The sequence below is a fragment of the Myotis lucifugus genome, unplaced genomic scaffold (assembly GCF_000147115.1).
Source record: "Myotis lucifugus unplaced genomic scaffold, Myoluc2.0 scaffold_18, whole genome shotgun sequence".
NCBI lineage: Eukaryota > Metazoa > Chordata > Mammalia > Chiroptera > Vespertilionidae > Myotis > Myotis lucifugus.
The window spans coordinates 8,008,862-8,026,957 of record NW_005871066.1 but is presented as its reverse complement, the minus strand read 5'-3'; the positions used below and the strand labels follow the sequence as shown (position 1 = coordinate 8,026,957).

The 18,096-nt window shown below is 41.0% G+C and overlaps 1 protein-coding gene across 1 annotated transcript in view; it reads right to left on the bottom strand.

The window, feature by feature from the left end:
- NRCAM (neuronal cell adhesion molecule) overlaps positions 1-18,096 on the bottom strand; it is a 233,960-nt gene that overhangs the window by 28,466 nt on the left and 187,398 nt on the right. Inside the window, exons 13-18 of the mRNA XM_023751014.1 lie at positions 12,883-13,026; positions 11,328-11,439; positions 8,695-8,861; positions 8,454-8,601; positions 6,005-6,129; positions 3,953-4,054 (exon numbers count right to left, since the gene is read on the bottom strand). Coding sequence (XP_023606782.1) covers positions 3,953-4,054; positions 6,005-6,129; positions 8,454-8,601; positions 8,695-8,861; positions 11,328-11,439; positions 12,883-13,026 — 798 coding nt within the window. The remainder of the gene's footprint in view (positions 1-3,952; positions 4,055-6,004; positions 6,130-8,453; positions 8,602-8,694; positions 8,862-11,327; positions 11,440-12,882; positions 13,027-18,096) is intronic.

Here is an 18,096-nt window from a genome sequence, read left to right as displayed (position 1 = left end):
GCTTCTCTCTCATCGATGTTTCTAACTCTCTATCCCTCTCCCTTCCTCTCTGTAAAAAATCAATAAAATATATTTAAAAAAATACCTTATGGTACTGTGCTCACCCTTCTTCTTGTGATGATACAGGATGATTCAATGATGAAATGATGTGAAGTGAATGATGCAGATATTTTTGGACTGCAGTTGGCCACAGGTAATTAAAACTGCAGATAAGAGAGACCTACTGTACATTCTAAAGAATCTGAGATCCTAAGAAGATACTTCAGGACAGTGCTGTCCAACAGAAATGTAAAGAAAGCCATATATGTACCTTTAAATGTTCTAGTAGTCATATAAAAAATAAGCAACAGATGAAATTAATATTTACTGTATTTAATCAAATATATCTAAAATATCATTTAAACATGTGATCAATAAAAAAGTATTAATAGGATATTTTCATTTTTTTATACTAAGTCTTTGAAATCCAGTGCACATATATTTTACACTCACAGTAAATCACAAATCAAACTAGAAACATTTTACTAGTAAGTGTTCAATAGCTATAAGTAGATACTGGTACAACTTCTATGGAAGGCAATTTAGACATCTAAAATATTTAACTCAGATACCCTCTGCTTGAGAAATTGTGCTTCTAGCAATTTATTTAGAATAAATACGCTCATGCATATGCTCAAATACACATGACAAAGAACCCACATTGCAGCATGGTTTGTGGCTGAAAGAACCTAATTGCAAACAACCTAAATGTTCACCAATAGGACACTCATTAAATAAATTATGGTGCATCCTCACAATGGAATACTCTGCTGCTATAAAAAATGAATGGAGCTGCTCCATATGTACTAAAATGGAGTAATTTCTAAAGTATATTGTTAAGCCAAACCAAGTAGGATATAGAACACTGTGTACTGAGTACTACACTTGTGTAAAAGTAAAAAGATTTACTCTGACACATACACATTCAAATATGCTTGTATGCACATGTATTACCTCTCAGAAGATACATACATACCATTGGTGTCACTGGAGGAACTGGGAACCAGGATGGGGAGAAAGACTCACTTTTTAGTTCATACCCTCTTGCAACTACCGAAATTTTGTGGTATGTACATGTTTTACCCTTGTAAAAATAGGTACTCATTAACTGCCTGCTATTTGCCATGTGCAATAATATGAATTGTAGATACAAAGATGAATTAGAAACATCATGTGTTGTAGTGCTCTGTCCTTTCAATCCACACTAATTTGGAGGTGATGATCTCCAGTCTCATAAACTGACCACTTTCAGATTTATGTCTGCAGCCCTTGAAATGCAGACTTGAATAGTTAATCCAAATTCATAGTGACAACTCAGGTCAAAACCTTGAAGTCTTTCTTAGCCCCCCTACTCTTTCATACTCTCAATAGTCCTGTTGGCCCTACTTTAAAATACATGCAAATATGACCATTTTTCAGCACCTCCATCTCTCTCAGCCAATTTCAAGCCTCCATAATTCCTTGCCTGAATTATTGCAGAACCTACTAACTCACAAGAACTTAAACTTTCTCAGTTCATGGTGCATTTAGTGTTCCGGTAATTTTTTTGATGGCTCCCTTAGGACAAAAGAAATAATTAACATTTCCATGTAAGTAGTTAGGTTCATATAACAATAACTATTCATGTCTTACTATTGGGTACCACATAACTTCTGAAACCTTGTAAACAGATTGGACACCACCTTACTCATTTCCTGTTCCGCAGTGATTTTCATGTGGTCCTTGCCTTTTATCACAGTAAAGGTTTTGCAGAGATATGACATCATTATAATATGATGTAGCAATATCAGATTAAAACCATAAACTGCCTCAAGCTAATATTTCATGTGGTGCCTGATAGATGTCACTGTTTTTCAAATATCAAAATTTAAAAGTAAAAACTTAAAAAATGCCCTGAAGCGCCCCTATGAGCCTATGAGTTGGCTGAGGTTCCACAGGGTATACTTCAATGCAGTTTGAGACCCAAGAGACTGTTTTCAATGGAATAACCACAGTGATCCATGAATCACTCCTCTACTTAAATCCCTCCAGTAACTTCCCAAACCCTACTATGGGCCTACAAGGCCTGCAAGTTCACACCTTATCCCCACTCACCAATTCTACCTCTTCAGCCTTCTCTCCCTACTTCACCTCCTCTTGTGCATTTCACTCCAGCCGCACTGGCCTCCTAGCAGACACACCCCTGTTCTAGGGCTTTGCTCTTTTTCTTGCTCTCTTGGGAAAGATTCCCCCCCAGAAACTACATAGTGTGTTCACTTTCTCTCTTCTCCCGTCTTTATTGACATATTCAAATGTTACCTTCTTAATGTGGCTTTCCTGACCACCCTATTCATAATTATAGCCCTGACCCCTGTCTCGTTAACTTCCTTCTCATGCTTTATTTTTTCTGCATGACCTAAACATATACCACAAACGCACAACATATATCCACGTGCCACAACCAGGCATATAGATATATATGTGTTTGAGTCCTTTAAAAAGCAGATGCTGAGACAGAATTAGAAGTGCAAGAAACTCGGGGGGGAAATAACTATGGAAGGTAAAAGAGAGAGAGCAGGAGTAGGCAGGGAAGATCTACAGACTATGATGAAGGTCTGATGTCTGTGATAGGAGAGTGGGGAGGAAGGAGCAGTGTGTAGGAAAAGCCTCAGACTGCAGTTAATAGCCTGAGCCAGGTCAACGAGGAGCCCAAGCCAAGTTCCGTTCTGGGTGCGGCTGAGCTCTAGGACCCTCGCTGTGCTCAGTCGCTGGAATAGCTCAGGAAGAGAATGGAGTAGCTCAGGAAGAGAGAACACTGCAGCAGGTCTTTGGGGAAGGTGCAGCTGATGGAGCCTGCTGTTAACACTCCTGGCAGCAGGTTCTCTCTTGAAGGGAGCCCTGAGGTGTGTGTGTGTGTGTGTGTATGTATACAAATATATACTAACATTATTTATAATAACAATATTATTAATTTTATCTTATTTGTGTCCTCAAACAAAAATAAAGTAACATATGGGCAGATAACTTTTATTGTTTTATTTTAGAACAAGGCTTGATAAATAATAGTCATTCAATAAATACCTATTGGATGAAGGGGTGAATGAAGGAATGAGTAGCAATGCCTTGATCTCTAATACTATCATTGTATCCTAGGTAAAAAGAGTCTCCAAGCAACCTAAGCAGCTAATGCATTGAGTTAAGTGGAAGCCTCAGTTCATTAGTCTTTCTGCAGTATATACCTGAAGATAACAATATACTGTAATCATGTGTCTACACTCAAGTATCTTTATGGTTTTAAAACTTCTAAACTTATCTATAGGTTAATTTTATCAAGCTCTTCAAGTACCTTTCTGGTATGGTCCCTCACCTGATTTTATTCCCTAGACTTATGTTATCAAGGTGAGGAGTTGACAATGCTGATGGTGCCGCCACTTTGCAGTAAAGGATAATTGGAAGAAAGAGACCTGGGTCTGGAAGTTAACAGACCTGATGTCAACACACAGTTCTGTTACCAATTCTGGGTTTGAAAAGCCACTATATTCTCTAAGTCTCAATTTCCCAATATATAGGCTAGGCATTATAGCACCTGGCCCTCTTACCCTTTACTCCCACATCAATGGGCAAAATGAATAACTTACAACGCATCTTCTTACAGTGGTAGAGATTTAAAGTATTCATATGGATCTTAAACACAAAATGATAGTGTGTTTGCTTAATTAACATCTTCAGCAATCAGTGTCCCGTATCAGAAGCTAAACCAGAAATAACTCTAGCTCTGAAGAGAAGAAAGCCATAAATAAATGTTTTTGTTCTATTAGTAATGAAGCAGAGAATGCCATCAAATATCTCTGTAAGGAATTTCAGTTGCATATGATAAAGTGATTCAAAAATGGTCATTATTTGCATCAGCGATGAAGCGAATGGCACCACATACTTGTAATAGGGCTGTTGTTGGCATCGCCTGGGGTCCATGACAGCTGAACACTTTTGTCGAGTTGATCTGTCAATTCTAAATCAAAGGGAGGATTTGGGACATCTGTAGATCAAACATACATCATAATTAACCATCCATCCTTATGAGGTTGTCCTTTACTTGTGATACTATTCATAGAGGGATGTATTAAAGCACAGCATACTGAATGGTCAATGAGCATGCAACTGAAATGAAATGGAAACAGCTAAGGTTGCTGGGAACACACAGCACATCCAAGACAACCCATCAGTGAGTTCTGATTGCTTCTTTTTCAAATGAAACTAAATTACTTGCAACCAAAACCAGTGTAGTGGGTGTGGGTGGTTCACAGCACTCTCAGTGTGTGTCTTCTCATGGACAAGAACGAGCAAAGACAGAAAAAATGATACAGAAACTTAATTTCTAATAAATGAGAAACAGAATAGTAAATGCTGAAAAACAAATACAGGCAAGTACATGTACAGTTCAAAGAAGACTCAAGTGTTCTCCCTGAAACATGCTAAGCTAAATTATGGATTTGGGGGGCTCCTGAAGAATATGTATGTTTTTAAGGGCACTCTAAAATTGATGCTCTAGAAGTAGCTCTCAGCATGAACACCGGATGCAGATATTCCGCACAACAGTCACATGGGACGGTGTGTTTACTCTCAGAGGACACACGGGTGCAGACACCTTTTAGAATGAAGGTATCCCAGAAGCATGTCTGCCTCTCCTAATGGTGCTTCTGAGATCCAGAGAGTTCATGTTCCTCCCTGGGACTTTTCCTGACCTTGCTCCTGGGGTAACTTAGGCTCTTGGAGAAGCAGAGACCATAGAAAAATATGGGCACTTATTTCCTATCAGTAAAGAAGCAATAAAGGCCTACAAAGGAGGGGTCTTCTGTAGCATAAATCTGGCTGAGTTTATGCTTTATGTGTTTACATGTTAAATAAAGATGAGGGTTCCTTAATCAAAAATATTTCTGGAAATAATTTCTGATTTATTTTCCAAACTCAGAAAAATCACACAACCGTAAGCTTCCCTTTTCTTGTCTTTCTTTAGTGGTTTATCTTTTGTTAACACACAGTGAGTTCGTTTTCTCAGATACAAAGGTCAAATGTTCTAAACATCCATGGCTTTCCTACATAATTTCTTGAAAATGGAATCTCAAAATATTTACTTTTCCAAAAAAAAACACTACTAATAGACATCTATAAAAGCCTGATTTTTGTGGAATGATATTTAAAATAGCTTTTTCATTCTGTAAAATGTGTAGGATAGCTTTTGAGCAAACACTATGCTTTTTACAGGGAAATTATATCAAAGAGGGACATTTATAAAATGAAATGACTTTAAAATAACACATGAAATGTTTAGAAGAGAGTGGCAATATATTCAGTGAAAAGTTCCAGAGTTATAATGAGGAAATGATGCACAGCAGTAAAGGAGCAACACAACAGAAGAGGTGACAGCCCTTTCCTTAAAGAAACACAAAATGTGATAGAAAAAATTAATTTTTCCGCAAATGTGAAATGTTTGACAGAAAATAGAGAAAGAAGACTCATTAGTTTACCGTAAATGGGAGCTGGAGTTGGAGTAGGAGCTAGAAAGGACATTAATATAAAGGATTTTAATCACAATTAGTAATGGAAAGATATACGATAGCACAAGACGACAAAGACTGAACATGATTAAGATTATAAAATAAACCCTTATGCTTCACTGTGAGCCATGGCATGGATAAACATGCATTACCAATTTTTTTGGGGGGAACCTTCCATTTTAAATAAAAGTAGATTATATTCCCCAATTTTCTTATGCAAATACCACTCATATGCATAACCACCATTTTATTCCAGTGCTGCTACAGAGTATAGTTACACTGAAATTATAGCTTCTTGGGTATCTCTCAAAGAAGAAAAACGAGTATTTAACTCACCAATAAAATTGTAAAACTCTAACAAGTAAACAGTTACTGCAGACAATCTTTCCCTCCTGCCTAAAACAGTTGTGCTGTGAGTGTTCAGTTCTTACCGACAACGCTAAGCACAGCACTGGCGGAAACATCGTCCAGAGTTGTGTTGGCCACACACGTGTAGGTCCCACCATCACTGTCACTTACATCAGCTACCACCAACTGGTCCTTGTCAACAGTGAACCTGTGAATAAAACACATTCTGAGCAACTGAAATGGACATCTAACCACATTTGATGATTGTTTTACTGGCATGAAACTGAATTTGGTAAAAGAGAAAGATGATGAAAATTTGCAGCACATTTAAGCTAAAATCTTATACAATAGGTATCACTTTGATAATGATTATAGTTGGAAAATAATTAGAATGAATTGTAACCTCGGGTTATGAGGGCTATTGAGGCATATGGTCCAATGGCGCTCAACCACGTCCCTGGAGTTTTAGGAGCTCCTTAGAGACCAGGGACATCCAGAGGTGAGGTGGGGCAGCTCCAGTTACCTTACTAGAGGGTTTCCTACGGCTTCTGATGCTAAGAAACCTTTCAACACTACTCATCCAGCTCAATTTCTAGCAAAGTGTATATTTTATTTATTATTATTAATTTTTATCCCCACCCAAGGATATGTTTCTATTGAGAGAGAGAGAGAGAGAGAGAGAGAGAGAGAGAGAGAAACATCAATCGGTTGCCTCTCATACATGCCTATCTGGGGATAGAACCCTCAACCTACGTATGTGACCTGACTGGAATGAACCTGCAAACTTCTGGTGTATGGGATGAAGCTCCAACTAACTGAGCTACCCAGCCAGGGCACAAAGTGTATATTTTAAAATAATTTAGAAGTTACTGCAGAAATTTTGTCACTTTTACTACATGCATAAACTCTCATAGGAGAAAGTAAATGCAAAAAACAGGACCAGTTTTTCACTAGAAACAGGAAGATTTAGATCAGCAATCACCACAATGAGTTTTCTGGAGGTTACTGTGGGCATGAAAAATTGCTCAGTAGGTAAAAAAAAATCCATGTAAATAGGATTATTGCAGATTAAAAACAAATTCTCACCCAAGGATATGTTTATTGATGAGAGAGAGAGAGAGAGATCAATGTGAGAGAAACATCGATTGGTTGCCTCCCGCATGCCCTGACTGGGGATCGAACCACAACCTAGGCATGTGCTCTGACCTGGAATTGAACCTGCCACCTTTCGGGTGTATGTGACGGCATTCCAATCAACTGGGTCACAATGGCCAGGGCAGGATTCGTGCAAGGTTTTAATAAGGCTGTATAAATCAACTGTCTTCGCAGGGAATTTCCAAGTTAAAGCTTTAGCCAACTTAAACTAAAGGTCATTACTTCATGTTTCCTTCTTATCTTTATCACTCAGATTCCACAAATAAACTGACCCGTTGGAGCCTAGAACTAGATGGAAACTCTGGGCATATAGAGGAGCAGGCTACATAGTTCTTCTAGGTGCTATTAACAACAACAGGGCACCATATCAGCACCTGGCAAGCAAACCACAGACACTATCTCCACCAGCCCCAGCATTCCTTCCAACAGGGGGTGATGCTTGTAGCTGCACTCTGATAGCTAAAATTCACACCTTCAGCTCCGTACTTAGTCAAATTGAGAGCCTTACTTGGAAAATAGATGCCACTTTTTTTTTTTCCATTCTAAGCTAAAGGGCTTCAATATGCTTAGGCTCTTTTAAATGTTTTGTTTTCCTCTCTCTTTTTTATTGGCTTGAAGTAAACTCAAAAGAAAACTCCCTATCCAAATAAAAACTAGTGTCCTTTAAAACAGCGGTCACAAACCTTTTGGACCTCACAAACCACCGATTGGTGACCACTGCTTTAGAATGCAAGGATTCTGCCCTAGCCAGTTTGGCTTAGTGGTTAGATTGTTGGCCCTTGGACTGAAGGGTTGCGGGTTCCATTCTGATCAAGGGCACATACCTGGGTTGTAGGCTCGATCCTCAGCCTCGGGAAGGGGCATGTGCGGGAGGCAACCAATCAATGTGTCTCTCTTACATCGATGTTTCTCTCTCTGTCTCTCTTCCCCTTTCCACTCTCTCTAAAAATCAATGGAAAAAATATCCTCGGGTGAGGATTAACAACAACAAAAAATTACAAGGTTTCAGGCACACTCTGGTGATTAAAGAGATCATACTTCTGCTTATTTGTAGGCTGGTAATGAAAACATCTGTTGAGACTTCACTGTACAAGGCAGAAAACAATGGACATTGTCCAAAGCCTGGAAGGTTTTTCTCCTCCTGAATTACACAGGAGACCAACACACAATGACAGACAAAGGTTCTCAGGGTCTTATTTCAATAACTTGATTAGGTACAGACATTTTACAGCAGGGAGAACCTGTGTGTCTATTTTGGACAAAGCAGACTTCAGAAACTTTTAAAACATCGTGGTTAAGTCATTATACAATAAACCTTCAGTCAACAGCAGCTTAAAGACAGAAGCAAGAGAAAGGAAAGTGATCATCTTCAAATACCTTCCGTCACTGGGCAGCTCACCGTTGTCCTTCAGCCAGATGACAGTAGGGATCAAGGTATGATCGTGTTTCACTTGGCAATCAAAGGACACTGTCCTCCCTCTTTGCACAACTGCATATTCAGGCTGTTTAATGATCCTCGTAGGATCTGAAATTTAAAGTTATTGTTATCTATTGGCCAAGCTGGGGAATTTGCTCACAGTCACATAATTCTGAAAAAAATTTGCCACCTCTGCCTTACCTTTGATTTCTAAGTGAACTTCATTCCTTGCCATTCCTAACGTATTCCTTGCAACACATGTGTAAGTTCCTGTGCTGTCCTTTTGGGCCACAGGAATTTCCAAAGTTCCATTTTCATGTAAAACGTAAGTGTCTTCACGAAGAGCACTACCTTTAGTTCCTTTGAACCTTCATGGAAATAATCACAGTGAGAAGTAAACCCATCACAATTTGAAGTCAGACATAAAATGCCATGTTCAAGGTCAACACATCATGATATGCATTATAGATTCAGGTTCAGAGATGTTTGGAATCTGCACAGCATATTGCATACTTGCATGTCAGTGGGATCAATGTAAAGACAGGATGTAAAACTGGAGAATTCAATGATCAGTGGTGCTTGAAGAATTAGGGTGACAATACAAGATACTTAAATTGTAATTTTCAAAAGGATAGATTTATCATTTTATAAACACACTAGAGGCCTGGTGCACAAAAATTTGTGCACTGGGGGGGGGGTCCCTCAGCCAGGCCTGTGCCCTCTCGCAGTCTGAAACCCCTCGGGGGTTGACCACTTGCTGGCTTAGGCCTACTCCCCAGGGAATTGGGCCTAAGCTGGCAATCAGACATCCCTCTGGCAGCCCAGCAGCCCTCGGGGGATGTCCACTTGCCAGCGGGGAGCAGACTTAAGCTGCAGTCGGACATCCTTAGCGCTGCTGAGGAGGCAGGAGAGGCTCCCACCACCACCGCTGTACTGGCAGCCATCAGCCTGGCTTGTGGCTGAGCAGAGCTCCCCCATGTGGGAGCGCACTGACCACCAGAGGGCAGCTCCTGCATTGAGCGTCTGTCCCCTGGTCGTCAGTGTGTGTCATAGTGACCAGTCATTCCCAGTCGCTCTGCTGTTAGGGTCAGTTTGCATATTACCCTTTTACTATATAGGATAGAGGCCTGGTGCACGGGTGGGGGCCGGCTGGTTTGCCCTGAAGGGTGTCCCGGATCAGGGGTGGGGTCCCGCTTGGGTGCCTGGCCAGCCTGGGTGAGGGGCTGATGGCTGTTTGCAGCTGATCACACCCCCTTCAGGGTGGGGGTCCCCACTGGGGTGCCTGGCCAGCCTGGACGAGGGGCTGATGGCTGTTTTCAGGCTGGCCACACCCCCTTTAGGGTGGGGGTCCCCACTGTGGTGCCTGGCCAGTCTGGGTGAGGGGCTGAGGGCCATTTTCAGGCTGGCTGTCGACTGAAGCTCCCAGCCTCTCCTTTTTTTTTTTTATTCTGGGATTTATTTACCTTCTATAATTGAAACTTTTTTGCCATCCCTGGAGCTGAGAGCTGGCTCCTGCTTGCTCCAGCTCTGAGGCCACAGCCTGCTGAAAGCAGGTATCTGGGGTTTGTTTAGCTTCTATAATTGAAACTTTGTTGCTTTCGGAGCTCAGAGCCAGGCTGCAGCAGTTGGGGAACCTTGGCTTCTTCCATCACTGGAGCAAGCAAGCCTCCTGCTTTGTTGGTGGTTAATTTGCATATCACCCTGATTAGCCAATGGGAAGTGTAGTGAAGGTAAGGTCAATTACCCTTTTTGTCTTTTATTAGATAGGATTATTATAGACCCTATTTCTAAATAAGTGATAAAATAGGCCCAATGAACACTGCTCTTTTTGACATTTCCCTCCTATTGTGAAGTATTATAACTTCATTCTAAAGAGATTTTGATTTCAAGGCTATAAGGTTTGTACTTCTGAAAGTATGACTAGAAAAATATTCAGGGTAGAAAAAAGATAAAGCATATATATGTACCTTCAGCTTCCTGGCTCGTGCCAGACAGAAGTAAGGGTGGATGAAAAGGCTAAATCAACCAGGACTAAGTGTGAACCTGCCCCCTTCACTAGGAAATCATGCGCACAAGCATCCAGGCCTCTGTGGTTGAAGTGGGGACGTGGTGAGATTATCCTTTAATCCTACACCTGGCTTTCATTTCACATCAGCAGGAGGAGCCCACACAATGTCTGGCATCTCACAGATGACCAATAAATGAATGCTCCAACTTTCTTTCACTCATTCTTTCTGAGCTGTGCTTATGCTAGCCTTGTTTCTTTAACTCGTGCTACAGTAAGCAAGCTAGGTGATGAGCAGAACTTGTGTCAGGAGTGTTATAGGGAAGCTTCAGGAAGGTCTAAAGTGGGAGGTAAAGGGACACAGTAGAGCTTGGCTGGATCCAAGTCAGGAAATTCAGGTGGGGGAGGTAATAAAGGTAAACACTAGTAATAACAAACTCTGATTTTGAGCTTATAGAATCTCTTTGCCACCCCAAATGATATTTGATTTTCAAGAAATGTCCCCCAACCAATGCTTCTAGCCACCATTCATGAAGTCCCAGGTAATGTCCATGGCACTGTAAAATGCAACAACCTTAAATTTTATAAAAAACATTTACATATATCTCTGTGGTTGACAATGCGTGCTGTTAAACAGATTATACATGCGAAAGTATTTAGTACAGAACAAGTAGTTAATAAATATTTGTGCATACATTAAATAATTAATAATATGATGGATTCTGCACTGCCTTTCCCCTATATGTTCTCTGACTAAAACCCAACATATTAAGAAATTTGAAGGTGTTATCAAATAGAAACATTAAAAAGAAATAGGACCAATACTTACCACTCAATGGTAGGTAGAGGAGACCCAAAGAAGGCACAGTCTAGTAGAGCGGGCCTGTTTGCAATGACCTGATAGAGTGTGTTTTCAGATGTAAGGATGCGTGGTGGCTCAGCTAGAAACGTTTAGAAAAGGTAAAGTAAATATAAAATAAACACTCAGACCCACCATCTATTTTATTGCATTTTGTTTTAAGGCCATTAGAGTTTATGGAAAAGCACAACCAATATGCCTCTGCCCATATGTTCTCTATCAGGCACAACACTACCAGACACTCAAGGAGGAAAAATAAGTCTTCTCCCTCTGCCTCATGCCCCACATATTATCAGGCATAGGGTTTTAATAATTGATTTATTTATCTATATCTTCTCCACTGTGAGTCCCTTGAAGGTAGGGAATGTGCTAGTTTTCCCCAGGAACTAGCACAGTGTCTGGCACAAAAATCATGACTAAGTACATTTTTGTTGAGTGACTGGCCCATCATAACCCCTGAGTTATAGTGGGGGTGGGTGGGTGGGAGCAGAGCCGGCAGAAAAGAGCACAGTGCTGATGATTAAAAAACAGAACCAGAGATCAAACTGCTTCCTAAACATCCACCAATATCTCACTGCTCAGCTCTTCCTTTGACTTACTGACCTCCATTCCAAGCACAAAGGGGAAATATGAAGTGTCGGTTGGCTTCCTAACTAATTTTGTGTGAAAGGGAGCCTACCACACTTAAAGACTTGAAATATAATTCCCTGGCACCATGAAAACAATTCTCACGTAAACTTTTAACAAGTTTGATATTTTGGTAGTTTTGTCCATTACAAGGAAAACAATATTCACATAACCAACCATTTCAGAATATGTTTGAATATGTCATAGTTTTAAAAAATGTATTACTATGAATTAATAAATGCACACCTGTGACTTGGATAGAGGCCAACTGTTATGATTAATGACTTATTTAAAAAAAATCAGAACTGTTACTCAAGTTGTCTATTTCTAGGATGGAACAGCAGTAACCTTCTGTTACTAATGGCAACTCAATGCCATTTTCCTATTGAGGGGTTTGATAGTTGGTCTAATCATCTGTGAACAGAGCAGCCTGACTATTTGGTTATTTGTACAATGAAGAATAGCCCATGGTAAACACTGTGTTATGAAAGAACATTAAGAGTAGACTGTAGCCCTAACCAGTTTGTCTCAGTGGATGGGAGCATTGGCCTGTGGACTGAAGGGTCCCAGGTTCGATTCTGGTCAAGGGCATGTACCTTGGTTGTGGGCACATCCCCAGTAGTGGGTGTGCAGGAGGCAGCTGATCGATGTTTCTAACTCTCTATCCCTCTCCCTTCCTCTCTGTAAAAAATCAATAAAATATATATTTTTTAAAAAGAGTAGACTGTAATACCCTTTAGAGCAAGGTTTGTATCTTATTCATCTTTCTTTATCCCTGTTAGTTCCAAGAACCCAGCATTGCACATAGTAGCTGCTCAATGCATTTTTGAAAAATGATTGGAAAACAACTTAAGTCCTGAATTTAACCTGCCACGTCTTCAATAGAGGAAGAGCTTACCCAGCACATTTACAAATGCATTTCCCAGCAAATATCCATATTCATTAGAGGCATTGCACTGATACACAGCACTGGATCTTTCTTGAACACTTGAGAAAATAATGGTATCTCCATTTATTTTTCTGCTGGGGTCATCAGGGGCAACTGTTTGGGTGTAAAAATAAAAAAGTATACATTTATTCCTCTTTGCTTAGAAGATGTAAAGCTTGAGGTCTACATGATAGTAAGCAGAACAAATACAGACTGATCTAGGTATATCCAGTACGAAGGACAAGACCAAGAACTGAGCAGAAGCCACAATTTTCCTTCCTCAGAATTTAGTTATCACTTAGCATGGGTGTATGCTGGATATTCACTTAGTTTTAAGTGGATTGACTGAACATTATTTTGAGAGATGCAGGAACAGAAAAGCACAAATTGGGTGAAAACTGCAATACAAATTTAGGAAAATATTTCCTTGTTCACAAAGAAATCATGGACAGCAAAAACTAGTCAAAAACAATATAGGAACCCTGTAGCTCATCCAAATCTGTCTTTTAAGAGCCTCTTTTTGAAATAAATAAAGAAAGAAAGAAAGGAAGGAAGGAAGGAAGGAAGGAAGGAAGGAAGGAAGGAAGGAAGGAAGAAAAGAAAGAAAGAAAGGGAAAGAAAGAACTAATAATCAAATGTGAAGATACTTCTTTTCCTGTTTTGGAAATTCCTGAGGCTGGCATAGAAGTACATTCTGTAAAAATTCTTTGAAAGGTAGTATTTTCAGCTAAACCTCTCAAGTACTTAAAAAAATGTTAAGACCAGGATTGGTCCTTACTGACGTGGAATGGCACTGGTCGGGTAATGTAATACGTGAGAATTATGTCCAGGGCATGCCCAACAATTTGGAGGTGCTGCATTCCTGAGCTAAATCCCTTCGTGTGAATGCTAACGCCTAGGCGGGGGCCTTCCGTTGCTTTAAAAGGACACTGAAAGGGCTAACAGGCATCTGCCTCAGCATGCTGACCCAAAGCAAAACCGAGTCACAGCAGCCTTTCTCCCCAACTGCTCTTGCAACTTGAGCCACTTAAGTAGACTTTGCTTTCATTCTACACACCATTTTTCCCTTTGATGACAGGAAATGAATGTGCATCTAAGACATGATTATCACTGCATTCAGACTCCTTTATTGCTTTAAAATTTCAAATATTGGGTTCATCTGTGATTAACTCACTTTAATAGAAGCCAAAATATAGTTATTAATCTTTGTTTTATCACACATATTCAATGTGCTCATACTTCCTGCATTAGTTTTCTACTGCTATCACAAATTATTACAAACTTAGTGGCTTAAAACCACACAAATTTACTATTATACAGATCTGTATGTAGATGTTCAACACTCGGATCACAATCAATAGATAATTTATGAAATTATCTTAAATACTCCAGTTAGTTCAACTAGTGATCAGGTTGTATCAAGACACTTGAGTCAGCTTCTTAGCTCATATCTGCTGTTTATGAGTCTATTATTTTAAAAATCGCCTTAGGAAACATGTTCTTCTAACCAGAAGATAATAACAAGTTCGAACTCCTTTAACAGGGTATAAGTTTTATCAATAAACTACAGGAGAGAACAGAAATGTCACAGTGATGTAGGAAGTGAACTACAGCTGTGACCAGGCATCCAGGTACCCTGAGAATGCAATATACCTCAGGGCAGCCGTGTTCCTTATTCCAGATCCAAGTCTAGTATCTTCAGGATCTTTCTGACTCACATGCTCTCAGTGATGCCCATCCACTGCCTCAGCAAGGCGTGCTGGAGCAGAGCTGAATAACAAATCTGGACCAGCACCTGGACACTCACTGTTGGGATTCCTCAGGGGACTCTCGGTGCCCCGACATGTCCATTCGGACTGCACCTCTGTGGACATGCCACGCAGTGGAGGGCCGGGAGTGAGTGACGGGCATTTGACAGTGATGAGGCCCGCGGAGGCTCTGGGCCTTATCTATCTGGATGGGTGGCAGACTAAGTGAGAAGAGCTCCTCAAATTCCTTGAGTATGTTGTACTTTTAGAAGTTACATCACCCTGGGTTGTTTAATGGTATAGAGTTCCAGTTTTGCAAGATGAAAAAGTTCTGGATGTCTCTTTCACAATAATGTGAATATATTCAACACTTACTGGACTGTACACTTAAAAATGGTTAAGATGGCCCTAACCAGTTTGGCTCAGTGGATAGAGTGTTGGCCTGCGGACTCAAAGGTCCCAGGTTCGATTCCGGTCAAGGGCATATGCCTTGGTTGCGGGCACATCCCCAGTGGGAGGTGTGCAGGACGCAGCTGGTCGATGTTTCTCTCTCATTGATGTTTCTAACTCTCTATCCCTCTCCCTTCCTCTCTGTATAAAATCAATAAAATATATATTTTTTTAAAAAATAAAAATGGTTAAGATGGTAAATTGTGGTTTTTTAACCACAATAAAAAAGGTTACAGCACCATGAACATGGAAGACCAGGTCAATGAACAAAGCCAGCAGGACAGTCTTCCTCCAGTGGGGACTCATTAGTCACATCATAAAATAAACCGTTTTAAAAAGGTTTTATGCAGCCCAGTTGCACCTTTCGATGTTATTCTTTACATGAAAGGCATCCAACTGTCCGTGCCTTATTTCTGCTAAGTGGAGCAGTCTTTGAATATTTTTGGCAAGGTTTTCAGAAATAAAATAAAACCTTTAGGTAAGAGCAGTGAACAAGCCCTCCATGGGGCTTGGTCTACATTTTCCTTAAGCACTTACCAATGAAACGCAAACAAACCCAGGAACTGTTCGTGGCTCAGCTGGTATTTGGACAAAGAATGAAACTGTACAGAGATATCTGAATGAAGCCTTTGGACTCTGTGCTGGCTACTGGGTGGGAGTAGCTCTCCAGTGCAAAGCTAAGTTATCCAAAGGAATAATAATTGATTCTAGAAACAATTAATTTCACTTGCTAATAATGAACATTGGAGGAAGAAATTTAAGAGCACAGACTCACTGCATAGAACTTAAAGCCCCAAAGGTAAGGCCCCGAACTGGGGTGATAGCCTTCCAATAATACTTTCTTTTATCTAACTCTCCTGACATGACTGCCTGAATTATAAATGCTTCCAACGTTTAGATAATGAGAAGAAGAAGAAGAATGAGTGCCACCTTACATGGATAGAGCATTATTAATTTTAAAAATACTGTGTCTATTGCATAATTTTATTTTAAAAATAACTTTGTGAACTAGATTAACTAGCTATCAGATGCACTCGAGCCTGGAGACCTAATGGTTTGTTTACCATGAAATCAATGCTCAGCTTTTCTGGGTTAGTCTGCTTCATAAACATCTCCAGAAATCTGAACAGTTTGGAATAACGTAGACCAAGTCTCTAGGTGAAGAGGTGAATTTTCCTCTTCAATTGCTTATTTCATCCACTAGAAGGATTTTACTTTTGAGAAAAGGAAGATTGGTGGAATCTTGGGAATATCCTGGTCCCTTCCTCCATTCCCTTGGCTGCTTATCATATCTTACTGGTTTTCAATCTCTCCCTGCAATGTCAGTAATATATGTAATTGTGGCAGGAGGTCTATGCATTCTCTCTCTCACTTCATTCCTTGCCCTCCTCATGTCTTAGAGAAAAGAACCCTTTTGACATAATGGTGGTGTGATGTTATATATGCTCCATGAGGAAGAATCTGAGGTCGACCACAACTCACATGGAACACGGTTACAGACCGACAAGTGTTAGGCTTCCTGCTGCCTCTCAGGACAGGGACAGGTACTGTGGTGCCCACGACCCTGGCCTTGGACATTTTCTTTCTGGAAGGGTTCTACTTCCACACCTTCCCAGACACTGCAGGTCACATGATAAAATTAAAGTTCTCTGCAGCTGTGTTCTTTCTCCTAACTTCTGAGGGTTGTTTAAAGAATATTTTAGGTGATTTGGGGGAAAATTCCATATCATGCAGTCTATTTTTTTTTGTTACAAGAAAAGTTTAAAGTAACCTGGCCAGTCTCGGGGGACAGAGCTTTGGAAGACATTGAGATGAGATCCCAGACAGTTTTTGAGTTAATTCTTCCAGTTTTGTAAAACAGGCCCCAGGTCTGAAATGCACAGTCACAAATCAATAACACTATTTTGCTAGCAAAATCCCCCTCTATCCCCCTGGTCCTGCTACTCCTTCACAGTAATTATGTGCACTTGGCAGCCAGGGCCTGCAGAGGGAGGAGGAGTGTCTATGTCCTTGGATGACTGCCTACGAGCCAGGTATGGGGAGGCTGTGTATCTGGGAGTATGGTCCCCTGATAGTGCCTCTGCTGTGTGGCACCTGGTGGGGACTCCAGGCACCTGGCAGAGATGCTACGCAGCTCCCTGCATGACAATGCTGCAGAGGCACAGCTGTCCCCTGCCCCTCACCCTCGGCAGCTGATCTACCCAAGGTTTCTGCAGCCTCTTTGGTGAAAGGTGTTGTCAGCAAATCAGCTTGTGCTCCCAGCAAACTTATGAGGCCCAGTCTAGGCCCTCTTGAAGGTTATAAATGCCTACCATGCCTATTGTGTGCCACTGTATACTGCAGCAGACTTCGCTCTCTCTTGCCTACCCCTGCCTCTCTGCCAACCTTTCCCCAGGACCCATCATTGCTGGATGCAGCAGTGGGGGTGCACCATTCAGCAAACTGCAGATGAGAAACAAGTCCCAGGCCCCTGTTTCCAGAGCAGTCCCAAACCTCAAAGGCAATTCTGCTTAGGAGCCTCTAAATTCTGCGGGCAACCATCCAGCAGAGTGGAGAAGCACAAAGCTCCTTGAAATTCCATGAATTTTTGACAGTTTTCTTCCCCATTTACTCCTTGTGTTGTATCAGGGTAGGTCAACACAAGGTGAGGTGTGTAGGCTGACTTTGAACTCAGTAGATGGTCCAGATGCTGAGGGTGGGAGCAGAGAACAGCAGTGAGCCTGCAGTATCATCCTGCAGAGAGCTATGAGGGTCCCCACCAGGTGTCTCAGCTCTTTGCCTTTTAGTTATGAGATTCCAAAAAGCAATCCATACATGTTTAGTTTGGCCACCAACTGTGGAGAAAGACACCGTGTAGGGATGCTTCATATCATTGCGGTGTAAACATACGGCACCTGCTCCTGGCACCATGGGACAGCCTCGTGGGCCAGAATCCTTGTCTGCTGCCATGCCGTGGTGTTTCTCTCCTTGCTTGTCCACCAGAGTG